General features: G+C 51.6%; 1 protein-coding gene across 7 annotated transcripts; it reads right to left on the reverse strand.

The window, feature by feature from the left end:
• Window positions 1-823: 823 nt before the first annotated feature.
• On the reverse strand, window positions 824-7,951 carry LOC117650571 (aftiphilin). 7 transcript variants are annotated; one of them, XM_034394095.1, is made up of 8 exons: window positions 7,600-7,951; window positions 7,393-7,472; window positions 6,844-6,984; window positions 5,027-6,744; window positions 4,755-4,931; window positions 4,611-4,671; window positions 4,057-4,176; window positions 824-3,522 (listed from the first exon to the last, which is right to left on the reverse strand). In XM_034394095.1, the coding sequence occupies exons 3-8, from the start codon at window positions 6,974-6,976 to the stop codon at window positions 3,257-3,259; spliced, it is 2,475 nt and encodes an 824-aa protein (XP_034249986.1). In that variant the 5' UTR covers window positions 6,977-6,984; window positions 7,393-7,472; window positions 7,600-7,951; the 3' UTR covers window positions 824-3,256. The 7 variants fall into 7 exon arrangements, with proteins under 7 accessions (XP_034249986.1, XP_034249983.1, XP_034249984.1 ...); XM_034394092.1 differs by having other exon boundaries at window positions 7,411-7,472; window positions 7,600-7,950; XM_034394093.1 differs by having other exon boundaries at window positions 7,411-7,485; window positions 7,600-7,950.
• Between the last annotated feature and the right edge of the window lie 8,706 nt (window positions 7,952-16,657).

Raw genomic sequence — 16,657 nt, forward strand, 5'->3', positions numbered from 1 at the left:
GTGGAGATGGTTATGGAGGAGGTGGGCACGGCGGGGGTGGACACGGCGGAGGAGGACACGGCGGAGGTGGACACGGCGGAGGTGGACACGGCGGAGGTGGACACGGCGGAGGTGACTACGATGGAGATGGTCATGGCGGCGGAGGGTATGGGGGAGGCCATGGTGGTGGTCACGGAGGAGGCCACGGGGGTGGTGGATATGGTGGCGGCGGGCATGGGGGTGGTGGACACGGGGGCGGTGGATACGGGGGTGGTGGACACGGGGGCGGCGGGCATGGGGGTGGTGGGCATGGGGGCGGCGGGTATGGAGGATGTGGTAAATGTGGGGGTGGCCATGGTTGGGATTCTGGTTGGAAAGATTGGGACAAATGGTAATCTTTTCATTGTGCGATAGTGTGTTTGAATGCACTGAGCTCCGACTGATACGTAAGGAAATACTCAAGTTTGAAGTTTGTGGTTCCAAGCTTCAGAGGACAAAGCACTGCGCTGATCGTTAGTTGTAACGGGAGAAATGATCACCATGATATATGTTCAAATTTGAAAATTAAGGTGCTCTGTTCCTAATTGCAATGGAAGTCTTGTCAGATGAGAACACATCTTTTACCTTCTATTTGTATAGGCAATCATGTTGATGTTAAGATTTAAGAGTGTGGGCTATGACCAATACAAAATCTGTGATGTTATTGTATGTGATGTACCAAGACTGGTACCTAGACTATTATTATTATTCTTAAGTCTGAAGCACAGTATTGTGTGTCATTGTTGTTTCTTTGTGAAGTTTTTTTGTTTTTGTTTGTAACTGTTTGTGAGCAAAAAATTAAAAGTAAATTGAATACAATTTTATTCTTAAACATTGTCACATTTCTGAAAAATATCATTCATGGACAGAAACCTGTGGAACATGAAGTATGATCCAATTCCTTCTAAATCAGAATGGAAAACTGGCTACATGGATCAACCCAACATTAAACAAAATCTTGAAAGGCTTGTTAACTCAATCAAGTTTATCACAATTATTGCATCTGGACATGTTTCATTAGTGGGTAAGTACATAGTAAAAGGGAATGTTGATTTCAAATTTTTGACTACAACAATGCACTCACAATATGCATATGTGCTCACATACAATAGAGATCGCACAAATACTGCTTCAGCATCAGACACAATGCTTTTACCACCCCCCTAAAAAATATTCACCAAATCAGTATTTTTTCATTCTCTATCCCATCTAAATTCAAATACACAATTAAGAAGCTCATCAAATACAACTAAAAATTCCCTAGATTCAAAGTAAAATAATACGCTGTCAATGTCTCGTCTAATTTTCGCATCATCAATTTAACAATTTTTAAACAACTCTGAAGCATGGGTTTAGGAGTCAAAGGCTGATAAAAAATGGAAACAGAAACAAATCATCTTTCCACCAAGCTCTCTTCCATCACAGAAAGAACCTAAGAAAATAGCATCACTTAGAAACCTATTAAAGCCAAACAACAAAGCTCTGGCAAGTCACATGAGACACAAGCGGAAAGCGTGCCTCTACTCTACTCTCCATAAAGTTTTCACAAAACCAACGACATAATAGGATTGATAACAAAAAAAGCTGAGCTAATCCGAGAACAATGAATTTGAAAGGGGGTAAAACACAAATGGTTTGGTTTCTAAAACCATTACACTGATGAACCTGCATGCTCGACAGAAATGGACGGTAGATTTACACTATAACCAAACAAGTAAGCCAAAACTAGATTCATCGCACCCGAAGAAAATGGTTAGGTATTGCACTGCAAAGAATTGGAAAACAACAAAAAACAATTATACTAGGAATAAAATGACGAATATCACAAGAGTTCCTAAAGAAAATAATAATGGGTCTAATAATACAAGCTAGCACAAAATAGCTTAGAGTGCCAGGGAAAAAGATTTAATTCTTAGCTAACAAAAAAGAAACAACTAATGACTACATTCCTCAATCTTACAAAGTGTCTGCCCAATTTAAGGATTTAAAAACCACAACCAGTCAAATGCATTTAAGTGAAGTTAAGTTCAATTTCAGCAGCACACATTAAGTCACTCAGATACTTTTTTTTACAAAACTTTGAACACGTATGGGTGATAAAGCTACCAAACAAACAAAAAATAGAGGAAAGCTGAATAACTGTAGTCAATGGAGGAGGAAAATTACCATTGGGAAGGATCTAAAAAGGGGTACCTCATCTGGAGTAAATAATACGGACATAAAGCATAACACCTTGTGGTTAAATATTAAAAAATAGAGACAGATTAAATACAAATAAGAAACCTTACACTGTACAAAGAGATAGAATCAACAAGGTGGAAATTCTGTTAAATTACCATATAATACTTAGAAAAAATATTACAGTACCTATACATCAAAGCAAATTACAGGGAATAGTACATGAACACTGCACAAAATTTACAAAGAGTGGTTTTCTGTAGCATGTAGATCAGACCATCAGTAAACTTGCAGGAACAAGGTCAATGATTATCCTAATCTGGTAACAGCTAGGAAAACACATTTACTATTGAGTATTTCAACATTAAATTACAAAGTCTTTTCTTTTTCAGTGAGAAAACCAAAACTGTACCTAAAAACTGTAACATACATACCTACCCTGAGACTGTTGAGAGCTACATTTGAAGAGAAGCAATGAAACACAGGATTAACATGGGATGTAATGAGCATTGCAATTTCATCTCTGGTCTTGAAACCAAAATGCAAACACACTCACATCTGCATGAACTTTGAGCAAACCAATTTAGCAATACATAAGTTAACACTTCAATTGAATGTTAAATTCTTGTCATAAACACATATCAATAAAAAAATTACATATTAGACCAACTATTCACAATGAGCAAAAATAATGTTGATATGCTCGCCTAAGGTTCAGGAAATAACACTGCTGCCTAACCAACATGAAGCAATGCAGTACTAACCATTGTACAGTACATTAAAATTCGGCAAAAACAACAAAGTAAAATCAGAAAACAGATGTGACCAAAAAATTTTCAGATGTTAGAAAGTGGAAATTTACATTTCATTTTAACTTTATAAAAAGAGAGTAAAATAATATGAGAAAAATCATACAATATTATTAAAAGAAAAAAGACCAATTTTGAACTCAAATTGATTTAAAGCAATCCACAGAGACCAGATGTGATCAAGTGCCAGAATTCAAATTACATGGAAGTCAAGTTTTCAAAACACCATAGCCTCTCTTACAACACTTTTGTCACAATTTGTTCTCATTGCGATCTCCATGAACTGGAAACATTAACATACGGGCAGAAAGAAATGCCAGTTCTGGAAGTGTATCCAAAACACGAACTGCTTCAGGGCTTAATGTAGGGTCTCTGGTCTTTCTCTCCAGAGAATTCAGCGGTGCAGTTCTTTTGGAGGAAGCTAGCAGCTGTTCCACCTGCAGAGGCGTGGTTGTCATAGCTGGGTTTCCACTTGCTGCCGTGGTTGCAAGAGCACCATTGTTTGGGTCCTTGGTAGCTGCAACAGAAATATTTCTCTATGTCACTCATGTTAATCCTCACGGAAAATCAAACCATGCTCCTGGCAATTTATTTCAAAAAAGAAACAGAGCAAACGCAATGTCAGATTATCTCTGATCTTTGCAAATATAAAATAAAAATAAATACCAAAGACAGGTATTGCATGACTAATTCAACAAAAGTACCAAATTATGAAATCAAGACATCCTGACAGCATTCAATAAATCACACACTGCTCACATGCTTCTTTTTTGGAAAAATATTAAAAGTTAACAATTTAGAAATGAGATGAATTAAACAAAAAATTTGCGAATGTTGAATTTAAAAAAAGAGCTTTGTTTACAGCTTCATACAACAAGATACAGCAGGGAACGATCTAATAAACCTCTTTACATAAAACTACATTTTACAGCTGAAAGCAACTTATGATTCAGAAAATGAGATTGTCAACCCTGGCTAGCATTCCAATGCAAAGCAAACTTGAGGGTGAGTGCAAGGCCCATTGCATTACAAATGCAAATGAACAACTTACTGAGTAAGCTCCGGCACACCACGGCAGCGTGAGAGGTGGACATAGGTTGGGAGGGACAGGAGGCCAGATTATCGAATGAGGCAAGGAGATCAAGATCCAGGAGTGACGAATGAGTGGATGCTAAGGTCGGAAAGAGACGTAAGGGGAAAGGAAGAGGATGAGGAGACAGACAACAGTGCCATTAGAAAACACAATACTGCACAGGAATACATCACTGTTTTGCGGAAGAGTCAACGATCAAGTGAAATGGGGGTAGTTATTATTCAATCTAAACAGTCTATTGGTTTTAAGTGGCAAAAATTACTTTACACCACGTTAGTACCCTGGCAAGAATGTACAGTATATCAACACAACCAGAGCTCCTATGTACAATAAGTGTGATAAATTTACACTTTTCTACAAACTTGCAGTACCTTTCCAGTCAGTTTCATTTTTGTTAGAGTAAAAACATTTTTATTGTGAGTAGACATTTCTTAGCACCGACACCAACACAATTCAAACAAACAACAGATAATATTTATCTTTAGAATGGGTAACAAACAACAACTACTTACAGTCAAGAGGGTTGGTAAGTCCACTATCATTCCAGTCAAATTGAGCAGCAGGTACCACCTCCTGAAATTGATGAGTTTTTGTAATTGGTGTTCCATGATACATAAATGAGAAGGAAAATGTTTAATATTTAAAAAAAAACTTACTCCGTGCTCAGAAGAAGAACGTTTGATGCTCTCCACTACCTGAGGTTGAATCACTTCTGGTCTAGGGGACGGTTCAGAAGGTGGTTGGTTTTGGACTGCACGGACTGGTTCAAGTGGACTAAAGCCAAGGTTTGCAGCAAAGCGGGGAACTACTGTGTTCCATTTAGGACCAAAAAGCTATAAGGGAAAATTCGAATAATACATGTTATGGAGTGCATGGATCGAGGTATTTTCCTTCTTTCATGTACAGTCTTGAAAACAATGCTACTTACTATGTTTCGAGAGTCAATGTTGAGGGCACCCAGTAGGCCTCTATTGGCATGGGAACCTGGCCATTGAAAGGATATGGAAGGTGTGGCCTCAAGGTCCCGCAAGCCTTGCCAGACAGGACTTTCTTCTATGTCTAATATAAGTCCAGAGAGACCATTTGTGCCCATATTTTCCATTTCAGTCGACATGTTGCTTTCAGCAGGAACAGGAAAGTTCTCTTTCAATACTTCACCTAATGTGGAGCGAATTTTGTTCAGGTCAAAGTGAGAATTTGGGCATGGCGCAATGTTTGGTTTTGGGTCAGCTGATTGAAATTCTGCCGATTCATAATCATCAAAGTCATCAAATTCCAATGGATCTTGGGATGGCATTGTATTTTGAATTGCTGATGCTCGAGCTGCTTGAGCCCATCCATCAGATGCAGGGTTTTCTTCGATCTCCGCTTGTGAAAAGTCAGCAAACTCATCGGCAAATGCAGGAATTTCAGAAGAATGAAGGCTGGTAGAAGGCATGACATTGATTTCTTCTTTAGTTGTTTGACATAATACAGAGCTATTTTCTTCCAAAGAACTAATATTGATCTCAATGGAGGATGCATCTGTGGGTTGCTGAGAAGCATCCTTGTTCTTTTCAACGGTAGATGGTGATTGAGTGTCAGACATATCAGTAACAATATTATCTGAGAGCACTAGCGTAGGTCTCCTGGACGGAGATTGAAACTGGGCATCATTCATAGATTCATCAATACTCTGAGCATCAGAGGAACATTTGCCTGGAGATTCTATGCCACGAAATTCTCCAAAATCATCATCATCATCCTCATCACCATCAAAATCGCCTAAACCTGGAATGTCCGGTATGATCATGCCCCGAACGCAATCATGGTCTTCGAGGCCGTTGAAACCCTTGGATACCTCCGTTTTCGAAACTTTTGCCAAGGTAGCAGGATCTGACTTGGGTTCAGAGCCTAAGTTACTTTGTGAATCTATCGATTGAAAATTATTTAGTTTAAGTGGAACAGTGCTGCTATTCCACACTCCAAATTCATCAGAATCGTCATTATTACTTTTAGGCATTACTGAAGGAAATGAAGTTGTGTCACTTTTTTGCTCTACAGGATTGTTTGCTATCACAACTTGAGCCTTTGAACCTTCATTTTGGTCAACAACAAGTTCCGTACTTGAAAATTCATCTGAAAATTTTTTGGCTGGAGACGAGACTAAAGTACATGCAGATTGTTGGTAAGAACCATCTGCCAATGAATTATTGCTTATATTAAGAGTCCTATTTTCATCAATGTCCCTTGCTTCACAGAAATCACTTAAAATTTGGTTTGGAACAGGAACAGTACAGTTCTGCACACCAGAATCTGTTCTATTGCATGGTGTTTCACATGTACCACCATTTTGTTGAAGATGACAAGCATCTGACTTGAGAACTGCTTCATCTTCTACTTCTGCACCAGGCATAGGAGACGTCCCATTGCTGTTTTGGCTTGCGCTGCAGTTCCCTGAATCAGTAATGGCAGACACAACTGAATCATGACTAGCATTATCACCATTCTCAAACAATTCTTCATCTTCTAAGGCTTCAGTCTGAGATTGTGGTGGTGTGTCTTCTACAGGTAACTTCAGAGATACCACACCATTTTCAAGGACGTCTGATTTCAACGTAGGTAATTTCCAGGAGGTATCCGGTATTGACTTCTGCATTGCAGAATCTAAAATCAAAACAAGATAAGTGGTGTGGTTAAATGAGACAAACAGCACAGATTGCAGTTATGGAACAATCACTACACGTTATATGTAAAGAAACGAACCCGCAGAAGACCCAAAATCAGCAACGCTGAAATCTCCAAACTCGTCTTCATTATCATCTTCATCATTGTCATCATCAATTGGGTCAAGAGGAGGGGGAGACGAGGACACGATAGGCGGTATTATGTTTTGCATATTTGAACCTGTAAAAAAACAAGAAACTTTTCAGAAACCAGTGAAGAGCAAGGCAACTATCGGCCTGGCCAATACTACTTAGCAGAACGTCACACTGAGGTTATGTTGTTTAATGACAGCCGCGGACAGCCGTCTCTCACTACTTTCCGTTGGTCCTTTCGACTTCTCCAATTCTAATAATTTGTTTTAAAAGCATTTTCGTCGGTAAACTGTTGTAGGCATTTATATTGAAAGCTAGTTCAAGGCTGTCGTCTTCCGAGATCGAGACTTCGAAACAAACGTATGTTTCTGTCAAATGCAGACGACAAGAGAAGGGACTGGAGAAGTGTGTGTGCAAGGTTACCGAAGCGCCACATCGATACGGAAAGACTCTCTACACAATAAAATTTCCTCATTCTTTCAAAGTGACGTAATACCTTGCAAGGTTGAGATACCTTAATTTGTGAATAAGCAGATAGTAACTGCAACTCAGCTGGAAGATGAAGATGACCTAGACCTGCAGACCACAACTACCTGTCAGTTTCAATACTGTGTCGCTACGAAACATTCGAACCGCATCGTTTCAAACTAGCAAAACTGTTGAAACATTGATTCAAACAACCGGGCATTCTATGAAATAATACCTTAATTGTGCCAAATCCCCGTTCAAACACTCTTAGAACGCACGTAAATCTAAGTGGGGAAGGCTAAGGCTTCCCCTACCCACCCTAGGTTTGTATGAAAAATTTAGAAAGAATCAATCTCACTATGAGAAAAATAAGAGAACACCAGACCTCGCTTGGCGCCTGGTCAGTAGGCAGCCCAACGGCGTCAGCAGTAGAACGGGCTGCCAGCTGCCTGCCTTATCCTTACAAGGTTATTACGAACCTCAAACTGTAGCTCTAAGAGTTTTTGGAGTAATTTTTATCTGCTTAGGAATGTGTTGGGACAGCAAACCTGAGAAAAAATTTAAATAACTGCCCTATTATCATCCAGTAGTTGCTGCTTTTTGCTTGTTTTCTCCTTCTTTCATTTGAATGGCGTCGGGCCTATTGCCCACCGTAGGCACTGGCGCCAGGCCCGCCAGGCACACGTTCACACCACGTTCGCCGGTCGCCCTGGTGGCCGTGCTGGCGGCCGTGGTGGTGGCCGTGGTGGTGGCCGTGGTGGTGGCCGTGGTGGTGGCCGTGGTGGTGGCCGTGGTGGTGGCCGTGGTGGTGGCCGTGGTGGTGGCCGTGGTGGTGGCCGTGGTGGCGGCCGTGGTGGTGGCCGTGGTGGTGGCCGTGGTGGTGGCCGTGGTGGTTGGGGTGGGGGCGCGGCCCGGGGTGGGGGGTCGCGGCTTGGCGGCGGGGACAAGGAGAGCGGTGCAGCCGAAGCAGGCCGCGCAGCAGGCCATAAGGTAATGCGGCGGCAGGTGGCTGGCTAGCAGGCTATAGCAGGCAAGCCACTGCACGGCGTGCGACAGCCTGCCCAAGGCGTGCCCTTGGGGCCGAACGGCCGCCTGAGCAGGCCTGAGGCACTGAGGCTGCTCTCGCAGCCTCCCTGCCTCGCCCCTCCAGGCGCGGTGCTCGCGGAGCTCGCGGTGCACGTTGGTGCACGCCGTCAACGCCGTCCTTGGAGACTCGCGCGCACCGCGCACGCCACAGGCGTGTTGTGTTGTCGTTGGCGCCGTTTCCTTCCTGCGCTATCCCCCCCCCCCCAGGCACTTGCGCGGAAAAAACAGATTAGCTGGTGCAGATCAGACCGTGCTGGGCGTAGCGTTCGCTGGGCGGCATGGGCGTTGTGCGGAGCGGAGGGGAGTGCGGACGAGTGCGGACCTGCCACACAGCCGCGGGCCGCTAATCTCCAAGTTCTCGCAGGCTCCACAGTGCAGGTGCGAGGTAGAGCAAGGGAGTTAGGTGGGGGAGAGGCGAGGGGAGGGATCGGCTTCAACATCCTCAAAGTATGTACAGGCAGCTCAGCCAGGCAGCACCTTCCATGCTGGCTGATTCCGAATAGAGCCTCGTCGTTTTGTCTCTCTCCCACTCCCACCCCTGCGGGACGCGCCATGAGTGCGAGAGAGACAGAAAGCTCTGTTGGGGTTGGGGTGCACATTCCGCGCCCCGCGGTCCGCGGCCCCCTCGGCGGCACCTCTGGCAGCACGCCGTCGGGGCGTGCGAGCGCGGTGCGAACGCGGTGCCGCGTGCCGCGAACCGCCCCGTGGACGTCTTTATCGCCTTGATAAAGGAAGGGGCAGCGCGGCGGGGCGCGGCGGGGCGCGGCGGGGCCGACGGCTCAGCCGCGGAGGGAGTTGCAGGTGTGCCGCACCAGCCCGACGGCCAGCCAGCCAGCCAGTTTGCCAGCCAGCCCGTCATCGCCGACGGACAGCAAACCGAGTTCGCCGCGTTCACGCACAGGAACCACAGGACTCGGTGCCGACCGCGCGAACCGCAGGTACGTCCACAAGATCCTCTGCCACGCCATGCAAGACGACTGCGTTGCAAGGGTCATATTCGCATGCGTTGTGCTGGGCTCTAGTAGTGTGCGTTGTCCAAGGACCCACTTGTTTTTTTGCGAGGCGAGGCAGTGAAGTGGGTGCAGTGCAAAAGTAGAGTTCGCTATAGGTACTACTGTACATTTCCTGCAAAAAAAAAAACAACAACATGCATGTCAAAGGCATGCCTTTGATTGGGTGGAGTGTATGGATTGGCAAGTAGCAAAGTAATAGATTAAGCGTAAAGCTCTTGGGAAAGAAAATCATAGAAAATGAAAATTTTGGCCTACGTTGCTCGTAGTGGTACATATCTAAAAAGTTCGCCTTGTTTTACCTCTGAAAATAACAAATAACGAACATGTCGGATGGTGACCACGTTCACACAGCTGCTCTGCACTGTTGCGTTTTTGTGTCGCCCGCCGAGCCCGGCTTCGTGTTCCGCGTACTTCCCCGTCGAAGGGTTGCCAAGGGCGGACCTGGGCGGACCTGGGCGGGGCGCGCCCCGCTGAGGGCCTTTTGGCTTTCCCCATGAGTATTGCACCCGCCGCCCCTCCACCGTGAATTATATCGCGCACGCACACTGCCGCCCTGCCGGCCTGTCGGTGTGGATGGGTGGATGGATTGAACCGGGAGGAGGAGGGAGGGGTCAATGCGGGGGAAGGGGCTGGGCCGGGCGGCCAACCAGGGCCAACCAGGCACTCTGGGATTCCCCACGCCGGCCGCCTGGTCCATGCCGACAGGGTTGGCGGTGGCGGCCTCCTCCACCGTCCTTGCGCCGCGCACGCCGGGCTTGCCGTCGGGCCGGCGGAGTGCGTGGGCGTGCTACGGCATTGCAGCAGTTCCGGCTCGTCGGGGTGCCCCCAGCCCCCAGGGGCGAAGCTCGCAAAGCTGGCGAGGCCGCAGCCGGAGCCACGCCGGCGCCGACACCGCCGAAACGCAGCAGCAGTGACGTCACAGTGACGCCTCACTCCAGCGACACCAGCGCGCCGACGTCACGAGTGACTCACCGCTCCGCCTCCGGGGCCGCTGCCCCCTGGGCCCCGGGCCGACCAAACTCCGAGACGAGAGCGCAGAGCGGGGCAGCGGGGCAGCGCGGCGCAGGCGCAGCTGACGGCCAGACAGGCACGCGTTTCGTGGAACGACGGAAGGCACAAATTACACGATTTGCGGGCCGTGGGGCCGTGGGGGGCGGAGGGCGGAGAGGGCAGCGCGTTGCGATTAGGTCGCCGATGTGGTGGTGCACGGATCTTTCTGGAGTGTGACTCAGACGAGGCCGCGGGGAGCGCTCAACGGGACGGGACGGGCCCGGGGCCAGCGCAGCACGCCTGCTCTAGTTTCTCGCGTCTCGTGCTCATCTTGCACGCCGTCTGCCGTCGCGACTACTACGATTGACGTGGGAACCTCAGCTGCAGGGTTTACATGCCTACGTCTCTGAACCTCGAACCCCGAGTACAGTAACGCAATGCTGCGTTATCGTGCGTCGTGCGTCGGTCGCCCGATCGGCTCGTTGCAGTGGAGTACACTCGTTACGTGGTGCTTCGTGGACCGGCGACACCACGCTTCGAATGAATGGGTGAATGGGTGAAGGAGGACACCCCCACCACCCCCACCCAGGCCGCGGGAGGCTGAGGATGGGCCCCGCCTGCCCCGCGGAGGACAGGACCCGCCGCGGCGCCGCGTCTGGTCGCGTCGCGCAGTCGGTGGGGCCGTTTCGTTTCGGCGCGCCTCGACGCTTCGGCGCCGCCGGCCGCGGTCGGCGGTTCTCCGAATGCAGCTGACGTCATCCTCCGCGAAGCAGCGACGGGATTGGCTGGCACTGACGTCAGTGGACGGGAATAGCGCGGCGCGGTGGTGGGGGGGCGTCGGGGTGGGGCCCTACTTGCAGGGCGGGGGGTCCCCACCACACACACACAGTCCTCGCGGTCCCACCCTCCGCCGCCGCGCCCCGCGATGCCCGTGCGGACACCTTCCCGGTGACTCACAGTGCTGGCCCTGCAATACTGCGATACTAGATCCGCAGCCACGCGAGGGAAGTGGCGGCAAGGGAAGTGGAGCGTGGTATCTCGGGATTATTTCGTTTCGCCGAAATCGGCGGGGCGGCGCGGGCCGGCGCGGGGCTGCGGGTCCGGCCCGGGGCCTTGCTGGAAGTGGAGGCGGGCTGGCGGGGCTGTCCCCGCGGTGGCGGCCGCGTCGGGGTCGCGGCAACGCGGCAACCCCCGCGAGGACTTCCCCGGCCGCGGTGCGGACGGTACCGGCGGTGCCGGACGCCAGGGGGGAGTGCCGTGCCCCGATCAGTCGCGGCTTGTGTTCATGTACTGTACCTCCCGACAAAATCGAGACTTTGCAGTCAAAATTTAGAAAATAAAACGAAAATTTTCAGGAAAAGTTGCGCAAAAGTCACACGATACCAAACGAGATCGGGCAAAATCGTTGGCGTCGCTGATAATTATACCGCGCGTCATACCCCAGTGCGCGGCGCGCGAGGAGGACGAGGAGTTGAGCCTCCTCTTTTGCGACTGATGGTACACTGATACCATAGACTGATACTGAATGTGCGGCATTGCCACGCCGTGGCAAGGTGCGCGATGGCGCGAACAGACCATTGACTGGCCGGCCGCCTGGCGGACGCCAAAGTCCGCGCCTCGCCGCCTCGTCTCCTTATGGTGTGTCTATGCGTGTCCAGTGGCGGGGACGCGGGGACGCCGTCGACTGCACCAACAGCACGTCCTGACGCGACCCGCGCGCCGCGCCCGCCACCAGACAAAGGAGTCTAGTCGCGCGCCCCACCTGCACTCGCTGCTTCGTCGCTCTGTCTCTCTCGCGTCCTTGCGGAGAGCCTTGAGTGCGAGAGAGACGCAGCGACGAAAGCAGTCAGTCGCCGAGGAAGTGTCTCGGGCAGTCGCCGCGTCGCGGTTCGCGAAGCTTCTGCAGTCCAGCTTGGGCACGACACCCACGCCTCCGCTTTTCAGGCCGCCCCCCCCCCTCCTCCCCGCGGCTGGCGTCCCACGCAGCACGCGGCACCGCCAAGGAAGTGAAGTGGCTCAAATGGCTCGCGGTTCGCCTTCGCCTGCCTTCGCCCTCGCCTACGAGGAGGCCTTGTCGCCGCAGGGCCGCAGGGCTGGAGGGCCGCAGGGCTGCAGGGCGCCTGCAGTTGTTTACGTAAGAGTGGCCAATACGACACGACGCGGACCGCGGGCCGGCCGTGACGTCCAGGATGTCCTTATCTCGCCGGAAGGGCCTCTCTAGCGGCTAGGGCGGAGTGCGGCGGAGATACCCGACTGGCAAACACGTCATCCGGCCACTTGAAGGGCGCGCTGCTCTCGACGGTTTATCTCTCTCGCACCCTTCTGCGACGCCCCGCGAGAGAGACAGACTGACGCTCGGACTGACGAGAGCAGTGCTCGAAATCAGACCGCTGCGGCGGCTGACGCCATGCGCCCTGCGTCCCTGGAGACTCGCGAGAATCGTATTCGTCGCGCACTCTGTCTCTGCCGCACTCGTGGGGCGTTGTCTGCGTGGTCGCGGCGTCGCGGCCCCACCTGCATTCGTATACACTCCGTACTCGGCCAACAACAACTGCGCCGCCTCGCGTCACGAGGCTCGCGAGGCCTCATCGCACAAAGGGGATCAACGCTCGGCGGCGCGGCGCGTTGCGACACGGACGAACGGGACGATGAGAGGAAAACACGGCCAGAGTGGCGTGGCATCGCCCGCATCGACGCGCAGCCGTAGAGAGGCGTCTCGTCTCGGCTTGGAGAGGCCGATCCTCTTCTGGAGAGGCTCGCGTCTCTACTGCAGCTAAATTGATGGCTCGGCTCGCACGCCGCTCCTGGCACGGGGCAAGGTACGCGGCCCGACGCCCGCGGCCCGTACTCTACGCTCGGCAAACACAAACAAGACAGGTCCAGAGGTCGCCGGGAGAAAGGCCCGCCATGCAGCATTCAATAATCCCAGCCCAGCCGCTTCGAGACTCCCGCGCTTCCGAACGCCCGCTCTCGCCGCTCTGCACACGCCACGCGAATGTTTGCGTTTGTCGGGCTGTCTCGCACCCTCTCGGAGAGCGACAGAGACACGATTCTTTGGAATCACTGGGAATCACTGTCTCCTCCTCCTGGTTTGCCTTTGGTTCCTGTCCCGGCAAACCAAACAGGCCGAACGCACATCATATCAGTCCGCGGGGCGTGTCAGCGTGTCGCTTTCGCTGCAGGGGCTTTCGGACCGCAGAGACCGATCCGCAGAATCTCGGTTTCGTTTTCTCCGCCGACCGAAGTATGATAACAGCGCGCCGGGGTGCCTATATACGGCCGCCGCGGCCGCCTCCCAGCCAAGCCCAAAAAAAAATAAAAATACATAATATGAAATACATAACACCAAAATGGAACGAGATTACTATTTGTAAGACGCGATGCGATATTGGAAATCCTACGGACAGTAGACTGATTGCGTGTTGAAGGTCGAGGCCTCTGTCTCGAGAAGCAGACCGAAGGGGTTTTGGTTCGGGATCCCACGCCAGAAGTCATCCTGCTGCGGCCTGCAGGGTGCAGTGGGGTGCAGTGAGGTTGCCTACAGTGTAACTAGAAGTGTAACGAGCTCAGAGTGGCAAGGCGGGGACCTACTACACGGAATCACGGCGGAGTGGCCATAACCCCAAATCATGCTCAAACGGCGGCTAGATGAGAATGCCCTGAGCGCGGTGTACGTACGCACGTACTACGGCGTGGCGGCGCCGCGGCGTCCCTACACTACAAGACCCTCAAGGCCGAGGACGAAGCAACCAAGCGGGAAGTGCATCGCGTCGTCGCGTCTTAGAGCTTGCAGCATCCACTGCAACGGGCTTGAGCTTATTAGAGGAGCGCCGTGCATTCCCTTCCTCTTCCTTGGCGTGGCGGTGGCGTGGCGCGGCGTGGCGTGGCGCGGCGCGGTGGCCGAGAGACGACGCGTGCCTCACGTGGCGCGGAACAGAAGCACGCGTATATTGTACTACGACCGCACGTACGTACGTTCGGAATTGTAATAAAGAGACGTTGCAAAAGAAGCGCGCGGGCCGGGCGTAGGCGTGGTGCTCCATCACAGTGGAGAGCTATGCCGCCGCTGGCTGCGACGCACGGGTTGTTCGCGACTGTTCGAGGACTGTCGCGGACGGCCCTAGCGCGGGTCCAGTTGGGAGGCAAAAGAACAAATTGGCCCCCAGACAGGAGGCCGGCAAAAAGCGGCAAAAAGCCACACTTTGCCCCTGTAAGTAGGCAAGAAGTGCCTCGCTCCGGATCCGCCACTGGGACGGCATGGACGGCAACCCCTGGCACCGCCCCGACACCACGGCCACCGTGCCGTGCTCGACAAGACCGAGCTGCGCAGGACAGGACGGCCTCCTTCTCGGGCGCCTGCGATGCACGCGTGTGTGTGTGTGCGCGAACAGTGTGTAGGACACGTACGTGTATGTGCGCAGCGAACTGGGCCGCCCGCGCTCGCCTGAATGCACGCGATGATTGGCGTCCCAATACGCGGTGCTTACTAGCTGCTTCGCAGTGCAGGTGGCGTGATTGAGGGTCTTGGAGGAGGGGTGTGTGTTATTGTGGTGGAGGGTCGAGGGGCATCACCATCACCACCTCCAGTTCCTCCAGTGGGGCACCGCCGGGGCATCCCTGAATGGGACCAGCGTCGCGCCTTTCATCTCGGTGGGAACTGGACAGCGATTCAGCCACAACAAATACGCATTACTTGCACTATCCGACCAGATACACGCTTGTGTATGTGTGCGCGTATCTGTGTGTGCGTGTGTGATTGTGCGTCGTGTCCAAAGCAATCATAGATTGCAGAATGTCTGCTCGACCTCGATATTATATGCACAGCTTTCTGCTGAAGCAAACATTATCTGAATTTCACTGGCGAATTGCTACTGAGAACAACTATTAGTTTTCGTACGACAAACAAATATTTTGACCTCGAATCGGAAAACTGAATCCGAGGCCACTGTTGGACGCCGTGACGATGCGACGACCCTCACCTAAATTTCGATACTTTTATACCACCATGCGGGTTAATGTCGTCACTCTGATCGGACCATTCGCGACAGTTGCTGCCCCGGCCGTCCCGATAGGCCAGCCAGACAGGCACGCCAGACGGGCCCGCGGGTGAAGGCCGAGGCCGCGAGGGCCGCGAGGACCGCGAGGCGCAGGGAGAGGGACAGGAGGGACAGGGGCGGGCAGAGCGTCCCCGTCCCCGCGTCAGAGCGTCCGTTGCCCGTTGCGCAACACGAGCCAATTTCGCTGGACGAGGAAAGGGGGAAAAGAAGAAAAGAAGGCGCCGCACCGGATCCGCAAGCCTCGCTGGAGCCGCTGGAGCTGGAGCAGGGGCGGGGCGGGTCGTCTCGACCGACTCCCGTTTTGGTGACACCGCGACATCGGCGGCCCACCTTCTTCATTCTTCTGGTCCTGGTGGAGCTCCAACGAAACGGGATGGGAAAAAGTTTGTTTCTTGTTGTGTCGCCTTAGTGTCAGCCCCTGCCACGTGGCAGGTCTTCACGTCGAAAATCTGATGCGCCGTTCAGTAAAATTTATTGTCACAACAGTAGTAAATGCCATTGAAATTTTTTTCAGTGTGCTGTTGTTGCTTCAACGTAAGTGCGTCGTATACCGCACGAGAGTACGTGGATCCCTTGCAGTGTGCAGGCGTTATCGTTTCTCACGACAGTTTCTTCTAAACATTCATCTGTTATTTGACGACGCCTCATTTTGCTTGGATGTGCTGAGGTCATGATGGGCCGTGTGCAGCACTGGACCCCGGACTACGAAAGTCATGCTGAGTCGAGTGTCTGATTTTCAACCGCGACGAGTGCGTATGAGTAATAAAAGCCCCAAAATAACGTGCCAAGATTAGTGATTAGGGCAAGTGTTTTGCACTCCACGGAGTCCGTGGCGTATGAGTCACCACACGACGCACGCTGGCCGTCTCGTATCGGTTCATGCCCGCTTTGCCGTTGGCCTAGCAGCTGCGTTCGCTATCGGCACTGCACTGCTGCTGCAGGGTGTCCTTGGTCCTTGGGCAGCGAGTTTCACTCCAGAGGTGAGAAAAGAGACCCGCTCTGACCCGCCTCCATCCGCCAGTCGGGCTGTCTCCTCGTGCGAATACTTTCCGCACGCAGCCGCCGCTGCGTCGCCGAGCCCGGCCGGCCTAGCGGGCTGACTTCAACGCGCCCGAAGAGACAAAGGTTCAACACCAGCCGGCGGTGA

This window comes from Thrips palmi, unplaced genomic scaffold (assembly GCF_012932325.1).
Source record: "Thrips palmi isolate BJ-2018 unplaced genomic scaffold, TpBJ-2018v1 HiC_scaffold_5, whole genome shotgun sequence".
NCBI classification, from domain to species: domain Eukaryota; kingdom Metazoa; phylum Arthropoda; class Insecta; order Thysanoptera; family Thripidae; genus Thrips; species Thrips palmi.